The sequence below is a fragment of the Nymphaea colorata genome, chromosome 10 (assembly GCF_008831285.2).
Source record: "Nymphaea colorata isolate Beijing-Zhang1983 chromosome 10, ASM883128v2, whole genome shotgun sequence".
Lineage (NCBI taxonomy): Eukaryota > Viridiplantae > Streptophyta > Magnoliopsida > Nymphaeales > Nymphaeaceae > Nymphaea > Nymphaea colorata.
The window spans coordinates 20,399,083-20,422,874 of NC_045147.1; the positions used below are offsets into that span (position 1 = coordinate 20,399,083).

Here is a 23,792-nt window from a genome sequence, read left to right on the forward strand (position 1 = left end):
TCCAGCTGCACGTGGGTCTATCAAGACGGCGAATCCGACACTTGAAGAGCAGATTGCAAAATCTATGAGCAAACTTTTGTTATCTGTTATTTTAAAGGATCATGTTTCTGCCATGAATGTAACTCTTAAATAGAGCCCAAACACACCGCAAATTCTTCCATTTACAGGGTTTAAAGTTTGGGAGCTCTTCAAATATATATAGTTTTTGGAGTTTCCTGTGTCTTTTTAGCCGCAGCGACTTGGTTTGATTTCGATTTCATATAAGAATTTAGCTGGTCTGGGTTCAGACCATGTGCAGAAGCAGATAAAGGGTAATGAATTTCCATGGCCACAAAAGCACCGACACAGTAGCGCACATCCCAGATCCCTCAAAAGCCACTTATTCCAAAGCCATTATTTAATACACAACGTGCTATGCTTGAACAGATGGGGAGCTTCACATCTCAATACGGCCAACTTATTCCCAGGACCCCACACCCCAATCATTTTCATGCCGCGTTTGGCGACTGTCACTTGGATACTCGAAAATTTTCTGTCAATTTATCAAACAAGAAAAAACCTTCGATCTTAATATCTCCTTTAGAGAATATTTTATTTACAAGTACAACCCTGATCAGCAATAAATAAGAAAAAACAAGAAACTTAAAAGCCTTTTTATCATGAAGCAATACAAAACCCTAGTGAGCAAAAAAGGGTAACACAAGAATTTTAGGAAGAAGCATTCACATCACATTGGAAGGAACATGTTCAAATAATGTAAGAGTGTGCGCCCTTCACCTCGGTTCTGAAAGTATTTGAAATGAACTCTTGCAAAGAGAAAAAGCATACATTTGATCAAATATACATGAACCAGTTCAGATTATCAGAACCATAGTTGTGATAAAACTTTTATAAAAAACTGTAAGAACGGTTGACACTTTCACGAGAAGAATGTGATGGAATGAAAGAGATCTGTCGGGTCTTTTAGCCACAACATGACATCTCTCCAATTTTAACAAGTATTAACATGTTAATTTTCAAAACCAATTTTTTGTTTTCTTTGTATATGTATCCAACAATTACAAAAGAAACAGGGGGATTATTACATGGGTTGTAAAAGTAAAGTACAACACTGACATATTCACCTGAAACAATGAGAAAGACACCATCCTATGTGACTCCTTCACCACCATCCTATGTGACTCCTTCACCACCACTGATGAACTAAAACACCATTGTCTCTTAAAGAAGTAAATATATGCAAACATTCAGAGTATGTTTTCTGATACTTCTTAGTCCTCTCAGGGCTGCTTCTCTGCCACCGATTGTAATGGCACTCCAGGAAGATCTCATCGATCAGGCATATCGCCCCCGTCTCGATCAATCTGGGGATGAGGTCGAATTCAGCACCCTCCACATCCATCTTCATCACAACGAAATCGACCTCACTCACAGTCCCCATTAGCCATTCTGCAAAATCAAACCCCTGAACCTTCATCACTTCTTTTGATTCCCCTTCCTTCCCAGTCTGCTCCCCAACAGGCTTAATTCTACCCATTCCTCTTCCCTTCTCCCCATTAGCAGCCCCACCACCATCGACCTCAAACAGCAGTGTTTCATTCCTCAACCATGCAGCGTAAGGCAAGAGCTGCACCCCCTTCTTCTTCCCATACTCTTCATGGAATGCATGGTCCGCTTCGATCGCAAAAACCTCGAATGTCCTGTTCTGCACAGGATACTGCTTTCTGAACCAACCTCCAATGCTTGATCCGTAGGACCTCGCACCAACGTCTACGTATATGTACCTACGCTTATAGGCGATGCCCACCATTGACGAAAGGTACCTAATATTTTTGATGTTTCTCTTCAATGTGAGCCATGGTTTTAGTGGCTCTTCCATGATCAGAGGCTCCGCCTTTTGGACGAATTCCTTCTTCCATGCAGGAACAGAGCAGATGCTGCTATTATTGTTTGAATTGACATCGCCGGGGGCCACATTTCCGGCCCCGCTGCGACCGTCAAGAAGAATATGCTTCTTCAAAATGAATTCCGTAAAAGAACCAGACTGACTACTCCTCAGAGCTCTACAGCAATCGAATAAACCTAACAAAGAATTTAGGCTATATGTATCTTTGACGGCAAGAGCATGGATTACCGCTATCCCTCCTGGCCTGAGCGTCCGTCCAATCTCTCTGGCGAAGACCGCAGCATCCTTCGGCCTCGAATCAATCCCGCCCTGTCCGGCGAAAACGAGACCGAAGGTCCCCTCTTCGAAAGGCAGGCGACGGAACGGGTCGCCCGAGAGAACGAGCGGTCGGCTCGGTTTCTTCCCTACGCCGATGGAATCGACCACCCCAATCTCCTTCAGGGCGAGGACCTGCTGGGCTGCCGCCTCCTCCCCGTCGCCTGCAGCAATGACGAGCGTCTTCGACGCGGCTGAGAGAAGGCCTTCGCGGGTAAGGTTCTGGAAGAAAGCGGAGTAGGCATGGATCCCCTGCCTCCACTCCTTGCTGGTCCATAGCTTCCGAACGGCAGCATCGACTGCGAATTGCTCCGCTGTGGCCGATGAGTGCGACGGTTGATCGAGGTTGAGCTTCCGTGAGGCAGAGAGAAAACAGAAATCGCCGGAGTCGCAGGAGAAGCCAGCTCCGTCCTGAAAAGAGGCGGTGGTCGATATGACGTACATGAATCGGAGGAGAGCAATGACGACGCCGATAACGAGGATGCGGACGACGGCGTTTCGGAGAGGCTTGGTCACTTTGTGACCTCCCAACGGCTCCATTTGCTGTAAAAAGAGAAACCGAAAAGGAGGAAAAACAGAAAAAAGAGAAAATGGGATTGCTGTCAAAAAGAAGAAAGAAGAATTAGCTTTCTTTTTCTTTGATTGCTTTCTTGGGTATCTGTTTATCTGTACAGATTCAAAAGAGAAAGGAAGAAAACAGGAAATTCGATGGTTATCGGGAGCAGAATCGAGCAGAGGTATGGTTGGCTCCAACGAGAGAAGGAGGGAGGAGGGAGGGAGAAGCGATTCGATTCCACAAAACGACTGCCAGGGAGAAAGGATCCATGGCTTCTCTTTCCCACCTTCGTTCCCCTTATCACCTCGGCATTGCTCCGCCCGGTTTTTGCTCTTTCTATGGACAGCATGCACCTATGAGGCTATGAAGGAGGGGAAGGGAAGGAGGGGAAGGCATGCCTCATATAATATCATTTTGGGTAGTTGGTAACGGTAAAGGGGTTTGTTGAACAAGGGTAGTTACTCTTCTTCTTATTATATATTACGAACATAATTTTTAACATGCTTTGTGAGTAGATGGTATCTATTCTGGACACATATGGCAAGATCAATGGCGCGTTTAATTGGTAAGAAAAGTGAGATTTCATAAAGGAAGGGAGGAGGAAGGAGACGAGAAAAGTGGGATTTCATATAGGAAGGAGACGAGAAGAGCGATCGGTGGCGGATCTCCAGCTGGGTATGACGGAGACGCAAATCCGCGGACGCAAAGGAGGGGGGCGATAGATAAAACGAAATATAGAACAAAGGAGAAGCAAGACAAGAAAAACAATGAAGTCAATGGATAAATGAAAGAGAGAGGTCCTTTCCTTTCTCCGTCGTCTTCCGTTACCTTTCCCTTCAAAAAAAACCTTTCATGGTATCCTAGTCCTACGGTCCAAGCCGAAGAAACGAGAGAGAGAGAGAGAGAGAAGAACGGTCACATACAGGGTTGGAAAACGGCAGGTAGAGGGCCCTGAGTCCTCCGACGAAGGACGTCGACTTTCCCCGTGAGAGACGTCGGGTCCGGTGGGTTCCACAAAACCGTGCCTCCTTCTCCCACTAAAACTTATTCCAATTTCATGAATATGTACTACATTTCATATATAAGAGCCGTAATTTTTACAACAGAAATGTATATTTTACAAAGATTTGACTCAGAAGTAAACGTATAGAAAAAGAAGACCACCGGAGAATTGACTGCTGCATCCTTTGATTTGCTTTGATCTGTAGTCGCGAATTGGAAGGCATGAACACCGGAAAAGAGTTCACGTGTGGGGCCTCTCTCTCTCTCTCTCTCTTCATTTTTCAAGTTCTCCCCTTCGTTTTCTTGGTTGGCGATTTGTCCGCGTCCCCTCCGCGGGGTGGGCGTCGGCCACCGACCCGAGGTTACGAGTTACTTCCCTTTGGAGTTGGATCCCGACGGGATCCGGAATTTCCTCCTCCTCACCGCCTCCTCCGCCGGCTTGGATCTAACCGTCTCGGATCCTGCAGAGTTGCATGCTTCCCAAGGCCCAAAATGTACGCCCACTTGGCACAGATGTAATGAGACGTTAACTGGTACCGATGCTGGGGGCTTTCCACATTCAGATACCAAGTTCATGGATCCCTAATCCAACTAGAATCATCAGACCCGTTCTCCGAATATTGAGTTGATTTCGGGTCAATGGCAATAGAGCAGAGTTGGAAATCAATCCTGGAGGGCCTTTTTTTTTGTCCTTCTCATAAAGAAACCGGGGGCTCTTTTTGTCTTTGGCATGGCCAAGCTTACGTTTCAATGCATTGCATTGGCAATTATAGATACTAAATGACACCTCACATGTCATTATGCTCAGATTTACAATAAAATGGAATGCGTTCCAGAAGATTTTCAGTCTCACGATCTTTCCAAACCGGGCAAATTAATAACTTCTTAATTACTGCATATCATTTTATGATACTTGGATCACTAATTGAGTGATAGAACACAGAAGAAATACCGTATAATTTCGCCTTCGGTGTATGATCTTTTTCAGTTGAATAACACAACACACATGAGGTTCAACCCATTCTGCATCTTTTCTTTTTTTCTGTTGAGGATCATGATTACTTTAAGACATTGATAGAAGCAAGGAAGATATCTTATCAACTAAAATGTAGTGCATCTACCATTTACAATTCAATCAGCACTGAGTCGTCGTCTATCCAGCCACATAAACTAGCAGGCACTGCGATGTAATTGGTGGAAAGGAAATTTTATGAAAACCTAATAGGGTTTGGTAACGAGGAAAAAGGGCCTAAGCCTAACTAATATTCTGCTGGATACCCATAAAATCAAATTATATATATGGACGGTTGATGAAATTTTTGTAGTTCACCCACCGTCGACCTTACTTTCAACTAAGATCCACCAACTTTCCAACGCAAAAATTATACAAACATCTTTCCTTATTACAAAATTTAGGGATTGACATTTGGCTATATATATATATATATATATATATATATATATATATATATATACGATGTTTAGGTTGTTTATTTGATGCAATCCTAACCAACAGTTTTGTTAGATGAGTCAAATAGTTTAATAAAACTGGTTTAAGATCATCTTTCTGAATCGACTTTACGATCTGTTGCCGTATATTGACAACATTAATGGTTCTGTGAATTAAGGTCCCATTGAAATGCAAGCTATAAAATGTAAAGAGCCGGTATGGAAATGGGACCCGACTCTTTAATTAGAATTCAGAATGCTGGAGCGTCGAATAGGAAATGACCAGATCTAGATAACTAAAAGTCCACAGAATCAAAACTTTTTTTCCAGATCAGCTCTAGGTTTAGTTGGATTGAGGTCATATTACCATTTTAATGTATATTTTTTTATGGGCCAACAATAAATTTTGTTCTTCTCTGAGCCCTCTCATCCGGTAGGTACTGTAGAATCTTCCTCGATAATTTTATCTTGTTACTCAATAATCAATATATTGTAAGCTATTTTTTAATGAAGTAGAACCACTGGCTTTTAATTCACTTGGAATTTCTTCTTACACGATTGACACACACACAGATATAGAGTTGCTTAGAGACTTAATTTTAGGAATATAAAAACTAATTAAAGAAAGCCCACAAGATAGAGAGTTGCTTAGAGACTTAAATTTAAGAATATAAAAAACTGATTAAAGAAAGCCCTGTTTAGATGCTAAAAGCATATTTCAGGTCAATGTGGTTGCTTATCATGATCGGATTTGACATGTAGTCAATTCAAATGATGGTAGCACCACCAATCGGATTGGATGGCAAGGACCTACTCAATTCAAATCTTGGGTATCCAGATCATTAAAACCTCAGCTTGATTAAATTAAAAAATATATTTTAATATAAAATAATATATAAATATAATTAATTATAATATATATATATATATATTAAGAAAATAAATATTTAAAAATTATCGAACTCACCCGAGCTTATGGGGCCTACCCAATGCCCTTTTTTTCCAGATTCAAACCTAAGCCTGAGTTGGATTGGGTACCGGTTTACCTGCCAACGGCCTGGTGCTCATCCTTAATTTGTTAGTTTTGAGTTTAAAGTATAAACGACTCATTAGCACCAACCATGAGTTGGGAATAAAATTAACAATATTGCTTGCTTTCAATGGCAATATGTATAAAGAAAAAACATCCGATTTCTTCGTTAATTTTTTTGTACGTCAACCTTCATACTTCACGTTATTTACCGCATATATCCATCTACTCGATAGCAGTGAGAGATTCATTACTTTTTGCTTCTTCATGACAATTAACTCTATATTTTGTACTATGATCATTGCGCAACAAAGTACAGATACACCATGAATAACGTTGATCGAGGTGATGACACAAAATAAATTAAGGGCAAATAGAACTAACTAACAATATAAAACAGATTACAAACACTAGCAATTCACAAACAAAATCTAAATGTCACGTCGACATATCAAGTGCTTGTAAAATGGCTAAAATGATCTACACCATGTACATCTAGTCAAGCTACTTTGAACTCACTGCCTTTCAGAGCTTCCTTGCCTAGTACAGTAGCCAACATGATTACGCAGCAGGATTATCCAAAGAGAGGACATAGAAGATCAGGCAGATGGGTTGAAGAATTTGGAGGCAGAGAATAAAGCAGCGGCGGCGAAGGTGACAAAGGCCAGGAAAGCCATGCTAATAGAAGCGACGGCCTTTTCCACAAACGGTATGTTGGGGTAGAGATCATGCAACCGTTTGGTATTGGGAATAGCAGCCGATGATGCAGAGATGAGGAGGTATGCCAGTACCTGCACGTAAGATAGAGGCATAGGTATCATGAATAATTTTACTCTCTTCAAAATTTTTATAATCATACATCTGATTAATTTGCTTTTACTTGGCAATGTGAACGCCACAAGGTTGTAGGAGGACAGTACTTAAAATAGTTTTTCTTTTATGTTCTTGGGAAATTTTGACAGTGGGTTTTGTGTTCTTCACCTCTTGAAACATAGAATTAGATTAAATTAATCCACTTTAAGGGATTTTGTCTGCAAGTATGAATAAAACTTTACGAGCACTAAAAATTTCTCAGACTCGTATAATAATTCTAGGCTGGATCATATGATGCCCTCGCTTAAGTGTTCTTTTCTCAATTTCTCAATGCCCTTACGTACTGCGATCAATTTGTAGTGCTGGGAAAGTAAAGTTTGAGCCGGGAACTGGATAAATAGTAGATGAGTGTGAAGGTTTCTGTTGTTCTAACTCCTAAACAGCATCCTTCCTAAATAATCAAGAGCAACTTAGTTCCGATCATTTAAAACTCCAGGGACTTCGTTGTGATTTCTAATTCACCTGACTTCCGAAAAGAACGAAGGCGATGACCGATCGTTGTGGCAGTATTGGATTAGTACTCGTCGAGAATAGCTGGAGAAGAAGGAGGGCGAACTGCACCAGCGAGTAGAAGCAGGCGATGGTGGCGACAGCAATAAGGTAGCTTCTCATCAAAAGAAAAGAAAGGATCAGTGAGATCACAATATCTGCCTTCTGAATTTGTTCAAAATAAAAATTGACGGAGAGTGAAGTCACTTGTCGAGTGGAACATATATTTCTGAATTTTACCTGTACTCCTCCAAAACTGTGAAATTGTCGCCCTCGGTCTTATTTGAAGCCATGACCACCATGGAAAGGAAGGAGAAAAGCAGAGAGAGAAGAGTAAAGACAAGGGTAATCATCTTGGTGGAGCCAGTCGCCGCGGATGAATGAGGGGCTTGCCATGACGGTGGTGCTGTTGCCGGAGAGTTCTCAGACGGCGGTGCGTCCATTATCAGGAGGACGTTGAAAGCAGTTGATGATCAGACTCTGGAGATCGAGTCATGAAGCCAATCGTGGCTTTGAACGTATGCTTCAGAAGGTTTGTTCATATATACGTAAACTTTCACAATTGAAAAACTGATACTATAGTTCCTCCTTCACAATTCACGCGTTTACTTTCTGCTACGGTCCCGTCATGATGCTGCCAAGAATTTGTAATTGTACTTAATGGCTAAGGCACCTCTAATTCATAAGGTCAGCGATAGAGACATGCCCATTGTATGCCACCTGGCCCCGTGCATATAACTAGCATGGCTGACCAATGATCAATTAAGCAAAAGTGATTAACAAATTAGGTAATTATTTAAAAAAAATGTCTTTTTTATTATTTTTAGATTTTTACAATTTATTTTTTTATTAACTAAAGTATTTTTGTCCATACTGATACATAAAAACTTAATAGTATGACATGTATAACAAGATTCGCAAAACCATAGGCGACTTCAAAATGATAAGTCGTTGAAAATTTTAAAGAACTCCTTGAAAATTTCATACAACTCCTTCTTTGGGCATGGTTTCATAAATGTCTAATATTTTTACCCAAAAGGAAAAACAGAACTCCATAGGTGAGAGTGACTTGGTGCACTGTTAGGTGCACGCAACCTATATATGTCTAAAGGAAAGGGAGCAGGGTGAAATCAAGATTTTTTTTAGTGGCCGACAGTCTAACCTCTAGATTCGAGTATGGTCAAATTAAATTAAAATCTAAAAAATACATGACGTAATTAAAATATTTTATTTTTTTAATGTAATTTTTTTTTTTCATTAGCTAATGTGGGCCATGACCTAGGCAGGCCCTCCCCTCCCTCCTCCCCTAAAAGGGAGGGTATGTTGGTAATTATAAAAAAGTCTTTTTTTACTTTTTTTTATTATTTTTTTGGTATATATATATATATATATATATATATATATATATATATATATATATATATATAAATAAAAGAGAGAGAGAGAGAGAAAGTTAATTGTGTGCACCAAGAGTCGAACGGTACAAAGCTAGGCCTGAGCTTCACTCGTTTATTGAATGACTTGGCTTTGAGCGAATGATTGAAATCAATGAACAAATTCAGAATTGCGTGCAAGTTGCAAACACTGAATTATGCAAACTTGGTTTATTGGGATTGTTAGTCAACCCTTTATTTAGTACAGTGAGTGTTCTTGTGAGTTGAGCAAAGGTTTTATGTTCAAAATCTATTATTGATGTTTAATTCTTATTATCTATTTTATAAAACGTCATGAATCTAAATTTGCTTAGCTGATCTTTAGAAATCGCCCATTAAGAGACCAGTGGTGTTCGTCTCATCAAGCGCATGTTCCCTGGCGATGAGGTGACGATCTATGGAAGCGATGTGAGAGTTGTACATGGAAGTGATGGCTTACTTCAACTCTTGGAATTCTGTAAGTACAGCTCATCATAGTTGTTGTTTGAAGCCACAATGACTATGGAGAGGAGGAAGGAGAAGATCAAGGCGAGCGTGGTTAAGACGATGCTGACGATCACAATGGTGTCTGCTCTTCTACTCGGTAGAGGAGCACTTGTCCATGCGGCCGGCAGCGGTTGGGGGATCGCCGTCTCAGGGCATTGCCATGGTGGTTGCCTCCGTGGAGGACAAGGGACTGCGCTTGATTCTCCCGCTTTCTCCATGAGAGATGGGAATTAGGGGTCGAAGGATATTCGAATTTAGTTTGTTCTTCCCAAAGAGAAAGGATCAGAGTGGAGGTTTGTGGTTTTGTGTACCGATCAGTTTGCTGCTTTATATACACCTAACATCTAGCTGGAAGACGATCGAAAATTCGTCGACCTTGACAGCTTAGAAACTTATAATGAAAAAAATTAACTAAAATAGTTGGCGCGCGCGTTCGTTGCTTGTTTATATATTGAAGATTTCTTTCTTTCCTTGTTTCAAATTAATAAATGCTTAATAAGCTTTCTAGAGTTCATTGAATCTCAGTTTTGATCACATTGAATGTTTTTAACAAAACCTGGCTTGTTCTTCCGTTTCCAGGCTTTTGATCCGGTGAAGAGTTCAGTATCTCAAGTCGTGAAAAGCCAAAAAAGAAAAGGAAAAAAAAAGAAAAGAAAAAAGAAAAAACGGACTAATCTGAAAAACTTATTCTTCATGCATGCACATTGTATGTTTGTTTTCGAGCTCCCAACTTTATTTTCATCAACTATATTATGGCTTAATTGATTATCTTGGTATAACTAGAGTCATGACTTATTACCAATTCTAATTTTCAATCTTTCAGACAACTAAAGTGGTTGCAAGTAGCATCTCCCTGTTTTTGGGACCAGACAATCTCTCCACCATCTAAAAGGAAAATCTTGCCAAAGGTAGATTTACTATGAGCAACCAAGTAGCACATTATTTGGAGGAATAACACCGCCAACCAAAAAAGAAAATAAATAAATAAAGAAAGGTCAATGCTTGAAATTAAAAAGAATCATGATTTTGTGTTGCAAAAGCCATAAAAATAAACAAGCTGGATCCAAATTTTAGCTGCGTCAGTATAGCTAATGACGAAAATAAAAAGACAAAAAAAAAAAAAAATCTAAAAAAGTGAAAAGATTAAAAAGGTCAAAATTTTAAATAACTACCAAAATACGTCCTTTTCTTTAGGTGCATATGGGTTGAGTGCAGATGATATGCCTCTTAAATATATAAGTTTCGTTCCCAAACACGCTGACTCCGTGTTAATCGCCTTTATTCCCCCTAAAATCCGAGCAAAGCGTAGGTTGAGACTTCATTTCTACATGATGATCGAATAAGATTCTTTCAAAGCAGAGTACGGGCTACCTTATAAGAAAGGAAGCTTATTTAACTGCAGAAATGTCAGTCAACAAGGATAGGAGCTTGCCAAGTCTTCCATTTAACTGCACCTCCAGCTTTACTTTGAAACTTAGGAATGGTGGGTAGGGCTTATTTTTATTGTCAGGAAAGCAATCTGCATTTAGAAGCCATGAAAGCCGATAAGTCAAAGCTACCTGGTTTCACTTAGTCTACTGTCTTCCACCTTTAACACCTTTAGCTTTCTCTCTTAATCCTGGTTTATTTTCCAAGACAATTCATTTCCATTGTCCATTAATCCACCGCTATTAAAGCAGTGCGTCATTAATTTGTATTCATATTTCATAATGGGGTAATCTTACAACCTCTAAAAGCGAACGGTTTAAGAACATCAAAATACCACTTTTATGATGTGATGGTCAGTCATTAGATGCTTACAATTTATCGTAACTACCAACCTCTGTCATCTTGAATGCTCTCGCGTTTAGGCCTATGCTCAGGTAATTGAAAGCGGTGGCTGTAAATATTGCTTAATTTAACCAAACCATACAATGGTATCCCAAAGAAAAGGCGTGGCAAGTGTGCATTATACTCAAGACAATAAGATTACCAAATTCATGTGCAAAAATCCCAAATATATGCTATGGTTAGTTCAAGCTCATGGAAAGTGGATCCTAATGTCTACAATTATAACATAATTGTCGAAAAAAATAAAAATCAAGATTTTTCATTAGTTCAAATTACAGCACATTGAGATCAAGCACGGACAATGAAAACACGATGTGCATGCAGAACGCAAGTTACACGTACAGAAGTCAAATTGATGACAAATATTTCGGCTTATTTCCCTTCGATCGACGTCGTTTGCCTTTTTACAACTCGAACCCTGGTTTATCTTACAGAGAAAATTATAATAGAACTTGGATCCCAACTTGATCACACATGAAATTGCAGCACTGTGGCTATTTGAATGGGAGAGTATGATCACGTGCACGTCTTGAAAGCTTTGCAAGCGGAGAGCACAGCAGAGATGGCGAAGAAGATGAAGGCGAAGACAGCCATGCTTATAGAAGCGGCACTCTTATCCAAGAACTCTTTTAGGACTTCGCTTCCGATTTTTATGGGAAGTGCGTTATAGTAGTCGAATAAGGCTTTGGTGTTGGGAAGAGCGGCCGATGCTGCAGAGATGAGGAGGTAGGCTAATATCTGCAAGAGATATACGTGTTTAAACTGTTAAATGGTACTCATAAATAACCTCCACATGCACGACTCAGTCTTTCATTTAGTTAGCAAGTTGACAGCAACGTTAAAATGTGATCTGGGCGTTCAATGTTTATGATTTGTCCCAGTAGCTACCAATTTCTTACTCTAAGACATTTCCATTTCTATATGATTAATTTCTAAACATAAAAAACTTAGGTTGTAAATTAATTTAGAATACATAAACAGTTTTTTGTTTCAAAATATGTTTTGAAGGTGTATCGATTTTTTTTTTGGTACATAGAAGGTGTATGAATTTGATTATGATGGTTTTGTTCCCATAATTTGATGTTCTACTTGAAAAAGGGATTAGTTTTGAATAAGTACAGATTGTTAGGGTTAAGAGCGTAGAGGGTGAACCTTCATCCTCCTTGAACAGCATGGCAGTTAGGTTGTATACAGTACTGCTGGAAACATGGGAATTCAAAATCATGATCTGCACTTACCTGACTGCCTAAAAAAGCCAAGTACATGATATGGCGGCGGTGCTCCGGCTTGCTCTTGGAGGCTAATTGGAAAACGAGAAGAGCAAGCTGTAGAAATGCGTAGAAACATGCTATCGTGGCTATGGAAATGAGGTACCTATTCATCCACCAAAAGAGAAAACGTTTCACATAGGCTTTTCAACTTTTGCTCCAAGAAAATTAAGTTTGATTTATATTCGGAAACTGAAACATTTGTTTACTTCATATATAGACGTCAGATCTCAGAATGCTTTAACGCAGTGTAAATATTCAGCAAATTAAGATGGCAGAGTTCTGTATGGAAGTAGTGGCATACTTCAACTCTTCGAAGTCTGTGAAACGCGCCTCAACATAGTTGTTGTTTGAAGCCATGATGACCATGGAGAGGAAGGAGAAGATCAAAGCGAGCACGGTTAAGACTAAGCTGACCATCACGATGGTGTCTGCTCTTTTGTCCGGCACGGGAGCAGCGGTCCATCCGGTCGCCTGTGGCTGCGGGCTGACCGTCTCAGAGCTTTGCCATGGTGGTTGCCTCTGTGGAGGGAAAGGCACAGGCATTGAACCTTCTGCTTTCTCCATGAGAGATGGCAATTAGGGATCGAAGAATACTTGAAGTTTAATATTCTTCCCAGACAAAAAGAACTGTGCAAGGGGTTCGTGGCTTTCTGTACCGGTCACGTTGCTTCTTTATAGACACACCTACGATCTCGCTGGAAGACGACCGAGAAGTCGTTGACCTTGATAGCGTGAGAGCAGAAGAAAATTAAGAAAAATAAATTAAGCAATTTAAAATGAGGGTCGCCTATATTCTAAAGGAACTTCTTTCTTTAGCCTTTGCTGAATTCTGACCCGTACATATATAGTTTATCTTATCGTCAATGCAAGCCAGCGCTATATCTTGTTCGTTGACTACCACCTTCAAAAGAAAAGGCCGGCCGCTGCCAAAGTCTACTACTCACTATGGTGAAATCAATGGAAATGTAAGCTCGGCTTCTCATTTGCTGTTAGAAGGATTCGTTATGTGTGAAATCAATGGAAATGTAAGCTTTTCCCAAAAATTGGTTCCTTCTTCTTCATCTTCTTCTTTTGTGTTTTTATCTTTTTGTCGATTGCAGTTTACCGTTGTTCCTCAAACTATGTTATCACACATGGTCATATAGCTTTGTTGACATGAGCGGTAAACTCGTTTTTAATTGCTGCTTTCCTGGCATGAGCCCGCAGCTTTCTTTTCGACCGTAGACAAATGAAAGCATCGTGCCAACAACAAGCAGATTTTGACAGAAACAGAGCGAAGGTTCCGAAGATGCGTTTACATTGATACGTGCTGATGACTTTGCACAAGGTTGAACAAATAAAATTTCAACCGAACAAATATCTTTTTTTTTCTTCTTCTTCCTCCTCTTCTTCTTCTTCTTTACTGCTTCTGTTTGGTATGCTCTTTTTATCTCAGATGCTTCTAGGTAATTAGGAGCTGTGGGTCCTCGCCTGGTGAACATCCTTGTGGATAGCATCCTTCTAGAACCTTATTTGTGCGGTACATTAACCGTAATGTAGTGGACACTTAGCACGGTTTCTTTTTGAGGTGTTTTTGTACTTTATTTCCTAAATTCCCAATCAGTTTGAGTGTTTTTTCTCTTGTTGGGAATTCAGTAGTGTCACACTGTGATTGTTATTTTGTATTTGTTCTCAGCAATGTAGATATATTCATCCATTTCACACTGCCTGCAAGCATCGTCGATTTGTTATGATTTCTTACTATGTACATCTTTGGAAATTTTATCGTGTACATGTTTTCTGGCTGTTTTGGTTGTCTGTAAAGGTAATTTCTTTGGCAATATTATTCAAGGATTCGTTTTCTAACATAACTATTCTTTAATAATTGTGTGGAGTACAAGTATCTATTATTAAACTCCATGTTCAAATAAGCCTAGTGTATCTAGCGCAATTTTCTAATGTCCAAGCATTTCTGTTTTTTATTGGCATTTATAGGACAATCCGTTGGAGAAAGACATAAATCAGGCTGCACTTGTGGTATGAACTATCTTATAAAAACATGCTAGCAGCAGCTTTTGGCACTGAAGCAAATCCAACTTTCCTGCTGAATCAAGAGAAAGCTCTGTTAGTTTTTTGTTGCAGCTTTAAAGAGTAGAGTTACTCCACAACCTTGTTATGATTGTTCCCTTTCACCTCTGTTTCCCTCCTTTGCATATGACGCGCCCAATTACCAGATTACTTTCCTATTGGGCTCATGGATTGCTATGTGAGAATTCATGCAGAGAGATGTCTTAGTGGGCATGAATAAGGGGAGAGGAAAAATTACAACATCAATCTGTAAGTAGGCTTTGCATTTTGAAAATTGTGGAAGTCAGCACGTATTAGGGGCAGGGCGTAGATCAAGGCTTTTTATGGTTGGAAACCAGCTTGTATTAACGTTTTTATGACGGCTAAAAATCAAGAGCCAGAAAGACGCAAATCTTGTAGGCTGAAAAAAGGTACTGCTCAAAAATGCTAGTAAATAGTCAGCTCGTGTGTGTGTGTGTGTGTATATATATATATATATAGGTATAGAGGGAGAGAGAGAGAGAAACATTGCATAACATGATATAGACTCAACCATGGTTGGAAACATGATGAGAGGTACAGAATGAAGAAAACAGAGCCAATATTGCATCAAGCATCGTGAAGGCTGAGGAACAAAAGGCCCAGCATAGACAATGGTGAGAACTGGATTGCCCATCGTTGAGCCACTATAGTGCGAACATGACGCAAAATTCGACTAGCCAAAGTCAGTATATGAAGATGCTGCTCCCCATGGAAAACGTTGTTCTTGGTTTGTCAAATATACCACCAAAAATTGGGAACTACATCTTCCCTGGTTTGGAACCATTACTTGATAAAAGATGTAAAGTTGTCATTGTAATTCACGTTGTAACTGGTTTCCCCTGCATTCTTGTATTGAGTACATTGTGGAGGTAAACGCTGCTTGCTTGAATAGCCTTGCGGCCTCTTTTCGGGTAAAGGCTGGCTTGATAATCCTCGTGATTGCCCATGTGGAAGTAAAACAGGAGATGTTAAAATGTGCACATACAAATACACAGAAGGGTGAAAAATGCGCAGAAGGGGAAAAAAAAAAAAAAGAGGATTGAAGTAGTTTCAAATTTTTTTACAAAAATTTTACATTATAAACTTTTAGGTAGCGTTTGGATGAACCTCTTGAAGATATGGTTTTCATCAAAACTTGGTTTTGTGAAAATTACTTCCTTGAAGAGTTTTCAAAATCTGGTTTTAGTTGTTTAGGTGCATGACAAAAACAAGCTTTTCACTTTTGAAAATCTGGTTTTTGTTTGGATGACAAAAGATGGTTTTTCGATGCACCAACTCAAACAAACTAGCTAGCCATTGTGTGGATCACGTCGTTATGTGTTCCAACCCAAACAAACTAGCTAGCCATTTGCAGCAGACAAGGACTTCCAAGTTCTCAGGCACATGAAAGAACTTTGGAGTAACAGAAGATAAACTCTAAAATTATCCGAGATTATAACTACTCAAGATATTCACTGTGTGTAAGTCTAATACATGAAGATGAAGATCATCAAAGCATGCCGAATGAGAACTACCACCAAAAATTAAAAGATAATGCTCAACATGTACTGTAGCTGCATGATCAAATCTTGGCGAGGGAACTTCGCGACTGCATAGATAACAAACACCTCTAGGCAATGAAAGTTTTTTTATTTAAAGAAGCATAAATCAAACATTCATAAGTGCATATATAAAGGACCAGCCTCCTTGCATCCTCATCCACCGTATAGATGCTGAACCTTTGTCGCCACCATCATCCTCTTCGCTGGAGAGAAAACCCAAGAAGCGATTGCCCACCCACATACTGAATACTTTTATTTACAGACGCCCCACATGCTCAAAACGCTGTTTTGGCTGCCAAAAAAAAAACCCCACCAGGTTATGCAAAACTTGTTGAAAACTCTGTTTTCTTAATACTGAGTTTGGACTATGCCCAAACACCCCCAAAACAGGGTTTCACAGGCAAAAACCAGTGTTTGAGCGGGTATCCAAACACGCCCTTAACCTTTTTTTCTTCTTCTAAAAAGCTTTTTTATATTTTTAGAATTTTTTGAGCACATAACCGGTTTCGAAGCGATGCTTGCTTCGATATCCTTGTGCTTGTGATCGGCCTTGTACGCAATCCGTTCCGGTAAAACGGTGGCAGCTTGAATATGCTAGTGATTGGCCTTGTGGAGGTAAAGGCCGGGTTGTCGATCCTCGTGATTGCCTCCTCCCACAAGAGCGGCGAACTGCTGGGCATTGCCGTTTACGTGAATATTCTTGGGCTTCTGGAGGTAAGGCCGCCGGGTTGTCGATCCTCGTGATTGCCCCATAGCGCAAGAGCGGCGAGCTGCTGGGCAACTCTTTCCTTGTGGTTGCGTGTCCTGTATCGGGGATCCTTGTTGTTGCCCTGTGGAGGGGCCTCATGATTGTCAATCCTATAGAGGTGAGCGCCTCTGTTGCCTATGTGAACGTAAAGGCTGGATTGAGGATTCCAATGGATGCCCCCATGGAGGGACTCTTGATCACTCTCATGGTGGTGAACGTTGTTTGCTTGAGTACCTTTTTGGTTGCCTGTGTGGACGTCAAGTCTGAATTGGGGATCCTTCTTCCTGCCCTGTGGAGGAGCCTCATGATTATCACTTCTATAGAGGTGAGCGCCTCTACTGCCTATGTGGACGTAAAGGCTGGATTGAGGATCCCAGTGGTTGCCGCCATGGAGGGACTCTTGATCACTCTCATGGTGGTGAACGTTGCTTGCTTGAGTACCCTTCTGGTTGCCCGTGTGGACGTCAAGTCTGAATTGAGGATTCTTCTTGTTGCCCTGTGGAGGGGCCTCATGATTGCTCATAAGGCTGTGAACGCCTCTATTGCTTGTGTGCACGGATTGAGGATTCCAATGGTTGCCCTCGTAGAGGGACTTATGATTACCTCCATGGCGGTGAGTATCCTTCTGGTTGTCTGTGTGGACATAAACGCCAGTTGGATGCTCCTGTGGAGGTAAACGCCGGTTGGTTGCATAGCCTTGTGGTTGCCCCCGTGGAAGTGAAGGCCTACTTTGGAGACTTTTGTGGTTGCCCATGTAGAAATGAAAACCTCTGCTCGAAAATCCTTGTGATTGCCTCTAGGGCTGGCTCGGTGATCCTTGTGGTTTCCTTTGTGTAAACACTTTTTGCTTCAACGTCTTTGGGATTTGCCCTTGTGGAGATGATAGCCGGCTTGGAGATCCTAGTGGTTGCTCATGTCACCTAATTGAAATCACAACAAAATTTTAAATTTCTAACAGTAACATAGAGCAAACAACTTTTAAATTTAACAATATCATACATTTACTAACAAAAAAGAGTTGTTCTCCTCAAAATGAGAATTACATGTTCCTCTATATGCAATATGGGGACTGATCAAAATGAACAAAAGAGCCTTGGGTCCTACTAACCCAGTGAACAATCCACAATAGAACATAAGCTTAATTACAATAAATGCACAAAGTAGGCATAAGTCATGCAACAAAACAACAAATAGCAAAGTTCAACCGGACAACTTAACCATACTCATTCCTAGCTAGTGTGAACACAACGGAATTACGGACTCTTTGATGGGTGGAATCCGTAATTGTTCTTATTATAAAATGGTAGTGGTCCCTGGGGTCGTGCAAGGGTTGCCTGAAACATTGGTTTCTAGGGTTTTCCTCTTCCCCATCTGAGAGAGGCCTCAAGCGCGCCGCACGTACCCTGGAAGACTCTGCTGCGATCTTCCCGTGCATCAGAATAAAAAGCCCATGGTTACGAGGGATGTACAATGATTCCTCCTCGTTCTTATAAGCTTGATTCATTTACTAAACAAGTCTGAGTTAAAACAGACGAGTTCGAGTTACACATGCTTGGCTTGTTTAAACTCGATTCAATTGTTTTTTTTTTTCATTTTTCTTACTATGTCTTCTGATTCTTTTTTTATTTTTATTTTTCCATTCCTTTCTCTTTCTCTCTCCCTCTCTCTCTCTTTGTCATTCTTTATTTTTTCTTCTTCTTCGTCCTGCAAATGCAAGTCACAAACCAAGTAATAGTTTTATGGTTTCAATGCTAGGTTGTATGAATTGGTGTATAATTGATTTTTTATATAAGCGATGAAATTTAGGTTGATATTCTTCACATACTGTTTTTTGATGAACAATTTATGTTTTAGAGAAAAACACAGCTGCTTTTCTTTGAGAGCTTGAAGAAGATGATGATTTATTCACGATCAAACTTATCAAAGTCGTGCTCCTGCTCCCACTTGGTTTATTCTACTTTACATATACATATATATATATATATGCAACTCAGTCTCCATGCAACAAATATAGCCAATCGGCTTATGTTTTGTTAATTCAAAGTACAACGCATAGAGATCACGCGCAGTCATTGTCAACAGATCAGCATGAACAACCACGCACGCCCGTTGCCTTTTTACTACTCCTCGGCCTTAACTTATGCAGAAATATTATAACAAGAGTTGCCAACTTGATTACACTGATACACGAAAGAGTGGAGAGATATTGTCAATAATTACCACAACTCTTCGACGCAATTGCACAACTGCCGATGTGAAGGGAAGAGAACACCCAAATATTGATTTTCAATGGCAAAAAAGCTCTGTACTATGGGATCCAAAATATTAATTTGACGATAAATTGAAGAAGAAATGGAGAGAAGGGGATCAAAGAGTATTTCAGTTCCATGAGGAAAGAGAGGATAGATTAAAATGATTTGATTTAGTGAGAACCTTTCTCAAGTTATTAGAAGCTATTTGGGAAGGGGAAATATTGGCAAAAAAGATTTATGTGTTGAATAAGCAAAGAACCATCCCGCGAGTTTGCATCGAAGGGAAGAGAACATCAAGTTCATGCTTTGAAGACTCTGTAGGGAAAAGAGTACAATGCAGACGAAGCACAAACTAAAGGCCGTGAAAGCCATACTTACAAAAAGCGGATGAATGGTGGGTAGGGGTTAATTTCGTTGTCATGGAAGCTGTCTGAGTTTGGAAGCCATGAAAGCACTCATAAGTTGAGCATGTGTAGGCCCTGCGAGCAAATGATCTACTTGAATTTTGAAACTAGCATTTGGTATTGAATGGAGGATGAAGGGATCCTTCTTCCTCTTTTCAAGCATGGGATGAGCTAGAACTGTTGCGAGATTTGTGGAAGAAGATTGGTGTTGCCCAATACACCAAATCAACTATATTCTGCTGTTACGATGTAATTGTGGATAATCAAGAGAGAAGGAAAGAAATCTTCTCTATTTTTTGAAAAAGATTCGATAACCGCTTTCTTGGTTATCGTCTCACTCAAAATGTATAAAAACCCTCTTTCTCTCTTGGATTGTAACAACGGAAAGATAAATAAAATAGCAGCCTTCTTCTTCCTCCGTGGACGTAGGCGAGAGTGCCGAACCACGTAAATCTGTTGTTCCTGTTTCTATGGTTGCTTCTACCTTATGTTTTCTATCAAGAACATTACATAGTGGATAACATAGAAGATGTATTTGTTCTTACCTGGCTGCATACAAAAGCCAAGGACATGAGAAGGCGCTGGAGCCCGGGATTGCTGATCTTGGAAACTAATTGAAAGAAGAGAAAAGACTCCATGTTTAATCAAGTAGTTCACTGGGGCAGGTAGTTCGTTTAGTTGCAGGTATTTTTACTTATCTCATATAAAAAATTTGAAACATAATATTTCCGCTGCTAATTCATCCCTCTCACCAAAAAAAAAAAAAAAATCTGATTTCGCCCCTAGAAATCCGCCCATAGAAAGCTGTCTGAGTTGGAAACTTATCTGTTGCGTGCACCGGTCACTGTCCATGCGACAATATAGTAAGGGTTAATTTCATTGTCATGAAAGCTGTCTGAGTTGGTAAAGCGTGAAGTCGAGCGTGTGTAGGCCCTGCGAGCAAGGGAAACTGGCTATGTGGTCTGCTCTTCACCTTTAACGCCATTTAGCTTCCCCTTCTCATACTGGTCTATTTTTAAAGGCAATTTATTTCTCCATGGTCCGCTAAACTACCGTTATTCGGACGGTGCATCATTTTGCATTCATATTTCACATATATACATTTTTAGGGCATTTATTAATCATGTTTTAGAAGCATATGGATTTTCGTAAGAGAAGAAATCAAATATGATTCAACAGTCTTTTAAAATCCAGAGGGGCCGGTTTTCCTGTGCCCATCCTGGCACTCAGGTCACAGACCACCCAAATTAATCTGATCTGCATGTATAATTAATTTCTAACCAGTGTCACAAGAAACATGTTTTTTTCTTTCTCTTTTTTTTTAAAAAAAAAGGAAAAAAAATACGATCAATAAATTTTCCATTGAAAACTAAAAAAAACATTTTTTCAAACATTAAAAAAATGATGAACATGTTTTTTTCCTTTTTTTTCATTTAAAACAGTTTTTCCCATTTTCTACATTTCATTTGTTGCAAATTTACTTATTTTTAAATTTTTAAAAATTTACTATACTTTCTTGTATTTTTTTTTATTTTTTTCAAGCTCGCAGTATTATACCCGAGAAAATTCTTGCTGTTTAAAACTCCGAAATATTGTTTGTTATTATGTTTCTAACTTAGCATAAATGTTAGATTTTGTAAATTATTTTAGAATACATAAACGGTTTTCTTTTGAAAATGTGTTTCGAAGGGATATGCATTTGATCATTATGGTTCAATTAAATTCCTACAACATGATCCACTTGAGTTTTGAAACAAGCGTTTTGTTTTGAATAGAGGATGAACGGATCTTTCTTCATCCTTTATAGCATGGGATAAGCTAGAACATTACATACAGGATAACATGGAAACTCATTGTTCTTACCTGGCTGGCTACAAAAGTCAAGGACATGAACTCCATCCATAAGGCAAAGTTGTCGAATCCGCCACATCCAGATACAAAGACAAATGGTCTATGTCATTCCCCTTTGGGAAGATCAAAATCCTCCTGAAATCAGCTGAAATGTGCAACGCAACGATCAAAAAGTGTTCTAAATGCGTCACTTAAATCAAGTTCCAGCATAACACGATCAATTAATCCAATGCAAGCTAAGAAAATGACCCCACAATTAGATCCGCCTACCATTTATAACCACCAACGGCAACGACGAAGATATGAGAGTAGTGCTTCTTCAAGTTAAGCCTCGAGAAGTTCTCGATCGTCCAAGTGAACTGCGTCGACGGGGGCTGCTCGACCGTCTAGTTCTCGGCGGTGCTCACGGTCTCTCGACTCTCTCCTTGCGCCACAACTACTGGATTACACACGAAGGTCGACGGCGGCAGCTCACGGTCTCTCCTCGGTGCTGCAGCATGCACATAGAAGGCTGGGTGGTGGACCGGAGGTCGACGGCAGCAGACTGGAGGTCAACGGTGACTGTGGCGGACCGGCAACAGTGCGGCGACGGTGTCTCGGCTCTCTCTCTTTCCATTGTTTTCAACCAAACGAAACCCTAACAAATCATAAATGCGTCGAATGAACGTGGAAGAGCAGTCGAATGAACGTGGAAGAGCAGAAGAGAGTGAAAAAATTTTTGATCGATACATTAACGGGCTGAACGGGTCCCAACTGGCTTAAGTGATAGTCCGGACTATGCTGTCGGGCCGGGCCGGACACAAGGCGGGCAGCCCGGATGACAAATTTAAGACCCGGACCCGGGCCTGGATCGGGCCGAGTTTCGGGTACCTAGTGGCGGCTTGGCCCGGTGCCCAAGTCTACCTTCTAAACGTAAAATGCATGTCAGTAGTTGATCGCATGAACCGATCCTACGTGCCCCAAAGGGACGTCTGAACAAGAGAGAAGATCGGTTGAAATATTCGGAGGTGGAGAGGATATCATTTGCACCGGTAAACAGTAAAAGTGAAACAAAAAATCCACCCTAACTTGGAATGTGGAATTTGCAGGCAGAAAACAAAGAGGTTGGCCAACACCAATCTACGGAGGAGACGCAGCAAGTGCAACTTTATGACTTTATATTCTTGTAATTTTTCTTGAATCAAGTAGAAGGATGGATTCACCATCCTTCATACGGTAAGTTCAAATTACTAAATGATTGTTCCTAAATTCATCAATCAAATGCGCTTTTTTAGAAGAAACACAATGTTCTTATAAAACGTCTTCCAGCGGAGCAATAATATGGCTGCACAACCAATGCGGGAAAATAACAAAAAACCACTTTAAAATTTTAAGGCAACGACAAGTTAACGCTTAACTTTTGGAGGTGAACAAAAGGGAATTAACTTGGTAACATGAACACTACATTCTTTAGAACACGGGGATCATTATGTTTTTTAAAAAATCAAATACATTCATAGGACACAGTATCCCGAAGAGTACAGCATTGCTATTACCAATTGCCCTCTGATGGGCATTGATAGAAAAATGTTACTTTTTAGTAAAAATGACAAAATTACCCATTCCTCTTTCCAATGGTGAATTTTAATCCTCCTCCGAGACTGTCGATTCTGGGAACACGATCCATAGAAAGAGAAAGAAAAAAGAAAGAAAGAAAAAGATAAAAGCACAATCTAAGTAAAATTAACATGGACAGGGTAAGTGAGAAAAGGACACGGACCCTCGTCGCATGATGTTGACTATGTCAATCACCGGTCTTGAGAACACATTCCACCCTCACCACCGCATTCATTGACTATGTCAACTGCCAGTCATGGACACACTGGCGCATTTTTATTGTAAAAAATTCGCTCAAATCTACAAACGTTAATGTATCTTTCTACTGAAAACTCATACATAGATGGTGTAGATGCCCCCACTTTTGACATTGACCTGCGGGCGGAAGTTATATATATACATATATATGTATATATATAGGGGATGGGGATGCTTGACGAGGTCAACGGGGATGGGAATGAATGTGGGCAAGAGGGAGGTCAAATTCACTTCACTTAAGAACCTTTAAGCTAAAGGAGGTTGCTAATACTTAGTATGTCCCCTAGTCGGTCAGCGCCAAACTTCCAAATGAAACGGGTAGGATCAGATGTAGAAAATGTAACCACAATGTGCCAAATCCGGTGCAAGTTCGGGAATTAAACATATCTAAGTAACTTCGATCTTGTTCTGCCA

At 40.1% G+C, this 23,792-nt stretch overlaps 4 protein-coding genes across 5 annotated transcripts; all 4 read right to left on the reverse strand.

Moving 5' to 3' along the window:
* Positions 1 to 936: 936 nt before the first annotated feature.
* LOC116261716 (uncharacterized) lies at positions 937 to 3,434 on the reverse strand. Its single transcript, XM_031640530.2, has one exon. The coding sequence runs from the start codon at positions 2,759 to 2,761 to the stop codon at positions 1,187 to 1,189; it is 1,575 nt and encodes a 524-aa protein (XP_031496390.1). The 5' UTR covers positions 2,762 to 3,434; the 3' UTR covers positions 937 to 1,186.
* A 3,173-nt stretch (positions 3,435 to 6,607) lies between these two features.
* On the reverse strand, positions 6,608 to 8,121 carry LOC116263246 (CASP-like protein 4B1). The gene is made up of 3 exons (XM_031642908.2): positions 7,861 to 8,121; positions 7,594 to 7,735; positions 6,608 to 7,049 (listed from the first exon to the last, which is right to left on the reverse strand). Exons 1-3 carry the CDS (start codon positions 8,061 to 8,063, stop codon positions 6,858 to 6,860), a joined length of 537 nt encoding a protein of 178 aa, XP_031498768.1. The 5' UTR covers positions 8,064 to 8,121; the 3' UTR covers positions 6,608 to 6,857.
* Positions 8,122 to 11,665: 3,544 nt separating this feature from the next.
* LOC116263311 (CASP-like protein 4B1) lies at positions 11,666 to 13,261 on the reverse strand. Its single transcript, XM_031643002.1, has 3 exons — positions 12,942 to 13,261; positions 12,608 to 12,743; positions 11,666 to 12,107 (listed from the first exon to the last, which is right to left on the reverse strand). The coding sequence occupies exons 1-3, from the start codon at positions 13,202 to 13,204 to the stop codon at positions 11,886 to 11,888; spliced, it is 621 nt and encodes a 206-aa protein (XP_031498862.1). The 5' UTR covers positions 13,205 to 13,261; the 3' UTR covers positions 11,666 to 11,885.
* A 2,008-nt stretch (positions 13,262 to 15,269) lies between these two features.
* LOC116262894 (uncharacterized) lies at positions 15,270 to 22,105 on the reverse strand. Of its 2 annotated transcripts, XM_050080214.1 has the most exons (3): positions 21,795 to 22,105; positions 21,537 to 21,669; positions 15,270 to 17,937 (listed from the first exon to the last, which is right to left on the reverse strand). In XM_050080214.1, the coding sequence occupies exon 3, from the start codon at positions 17,769 to 17,771 to the stop codon at positions 16,956 to 16,958; it is 816 nt and encodes a 271-aa protein (XP_049936171.1). In that variant the 5' UTR covers positions 17,772 to 17,937; positions 21,537 to 21,669; positions 21,795 to 22,105; the 3' UTR covers positions 15,270 to 16,955. The 2 variants fall into 2 exon arrangements, with proteins under 2 accessions (XP_049936171.1, XP_031498288.1); XM_031642428.1 differs by lacking the exons at positions 21,537 to 21,669; positions 21,795 to 22,105 and adding an exon at positions 20,219 to 20,349.
* Positions 22,106 to 23,792: the final 1,687 nt, after the last annotated feature.

Coding starts and splice junctions, on each gene's coding strand:
- LOC116261716 (XM_031640530.2), bottom strand. CDS start 2,761: ATGGAGCCGTTGGGAGGTCACAAAGTGACCAAGCCTCTCCGAAACGCC.
- LOC116263246 (XM_031642908.2), bottom strand. CDS start 8,063: ATGGACGCACCGCCGTCTGAGAACTCTCCGGCAACAGCACCACCGTCA. Junction 7,736..7,860: donor ACAGTTTTGGAGGAGTACAG/GTAAAATTCAGA, acceptor TTTGATGAGAAG/CTACCTTATTGCTGTCGCCA. Junction 7,050..7,593: donor TCGTTCTTTTCGGAAGTCAG/GTGAATTAGAAA, acceptor TCTTACGTGCAG/GTACTGGCATACCTCCTCAT.
- LOC116263311 (XM_031643002.1), bottom strand. CDS start 13,204: ATGGAGAAAGCAGAAGGTTCAATGCCTGTGCCTTTCCCTCCACAGAGG. Junction 12,744..12,941: donor ACAGACTTCGAAGAGTTGAA/GTATGCCACTAC, acceptor GTGGATGAATAG/GTACCTCATTTCCATAGCCA. Junction 12,108..12,607: donor TGGCTTTTTTAGGCAGTCAG/GTAAGTGCAGAT, acceptor TATCTCTTGCAG/ATATTAGCCTACCTCCTCAT.
- LOC116262894 (XM_050080214.1), bottom strand. CDS start 17,771: ATGGGCAACCACAAAAGTCTCCAAAGTAGGCCTTCACTTCCACGGGGG.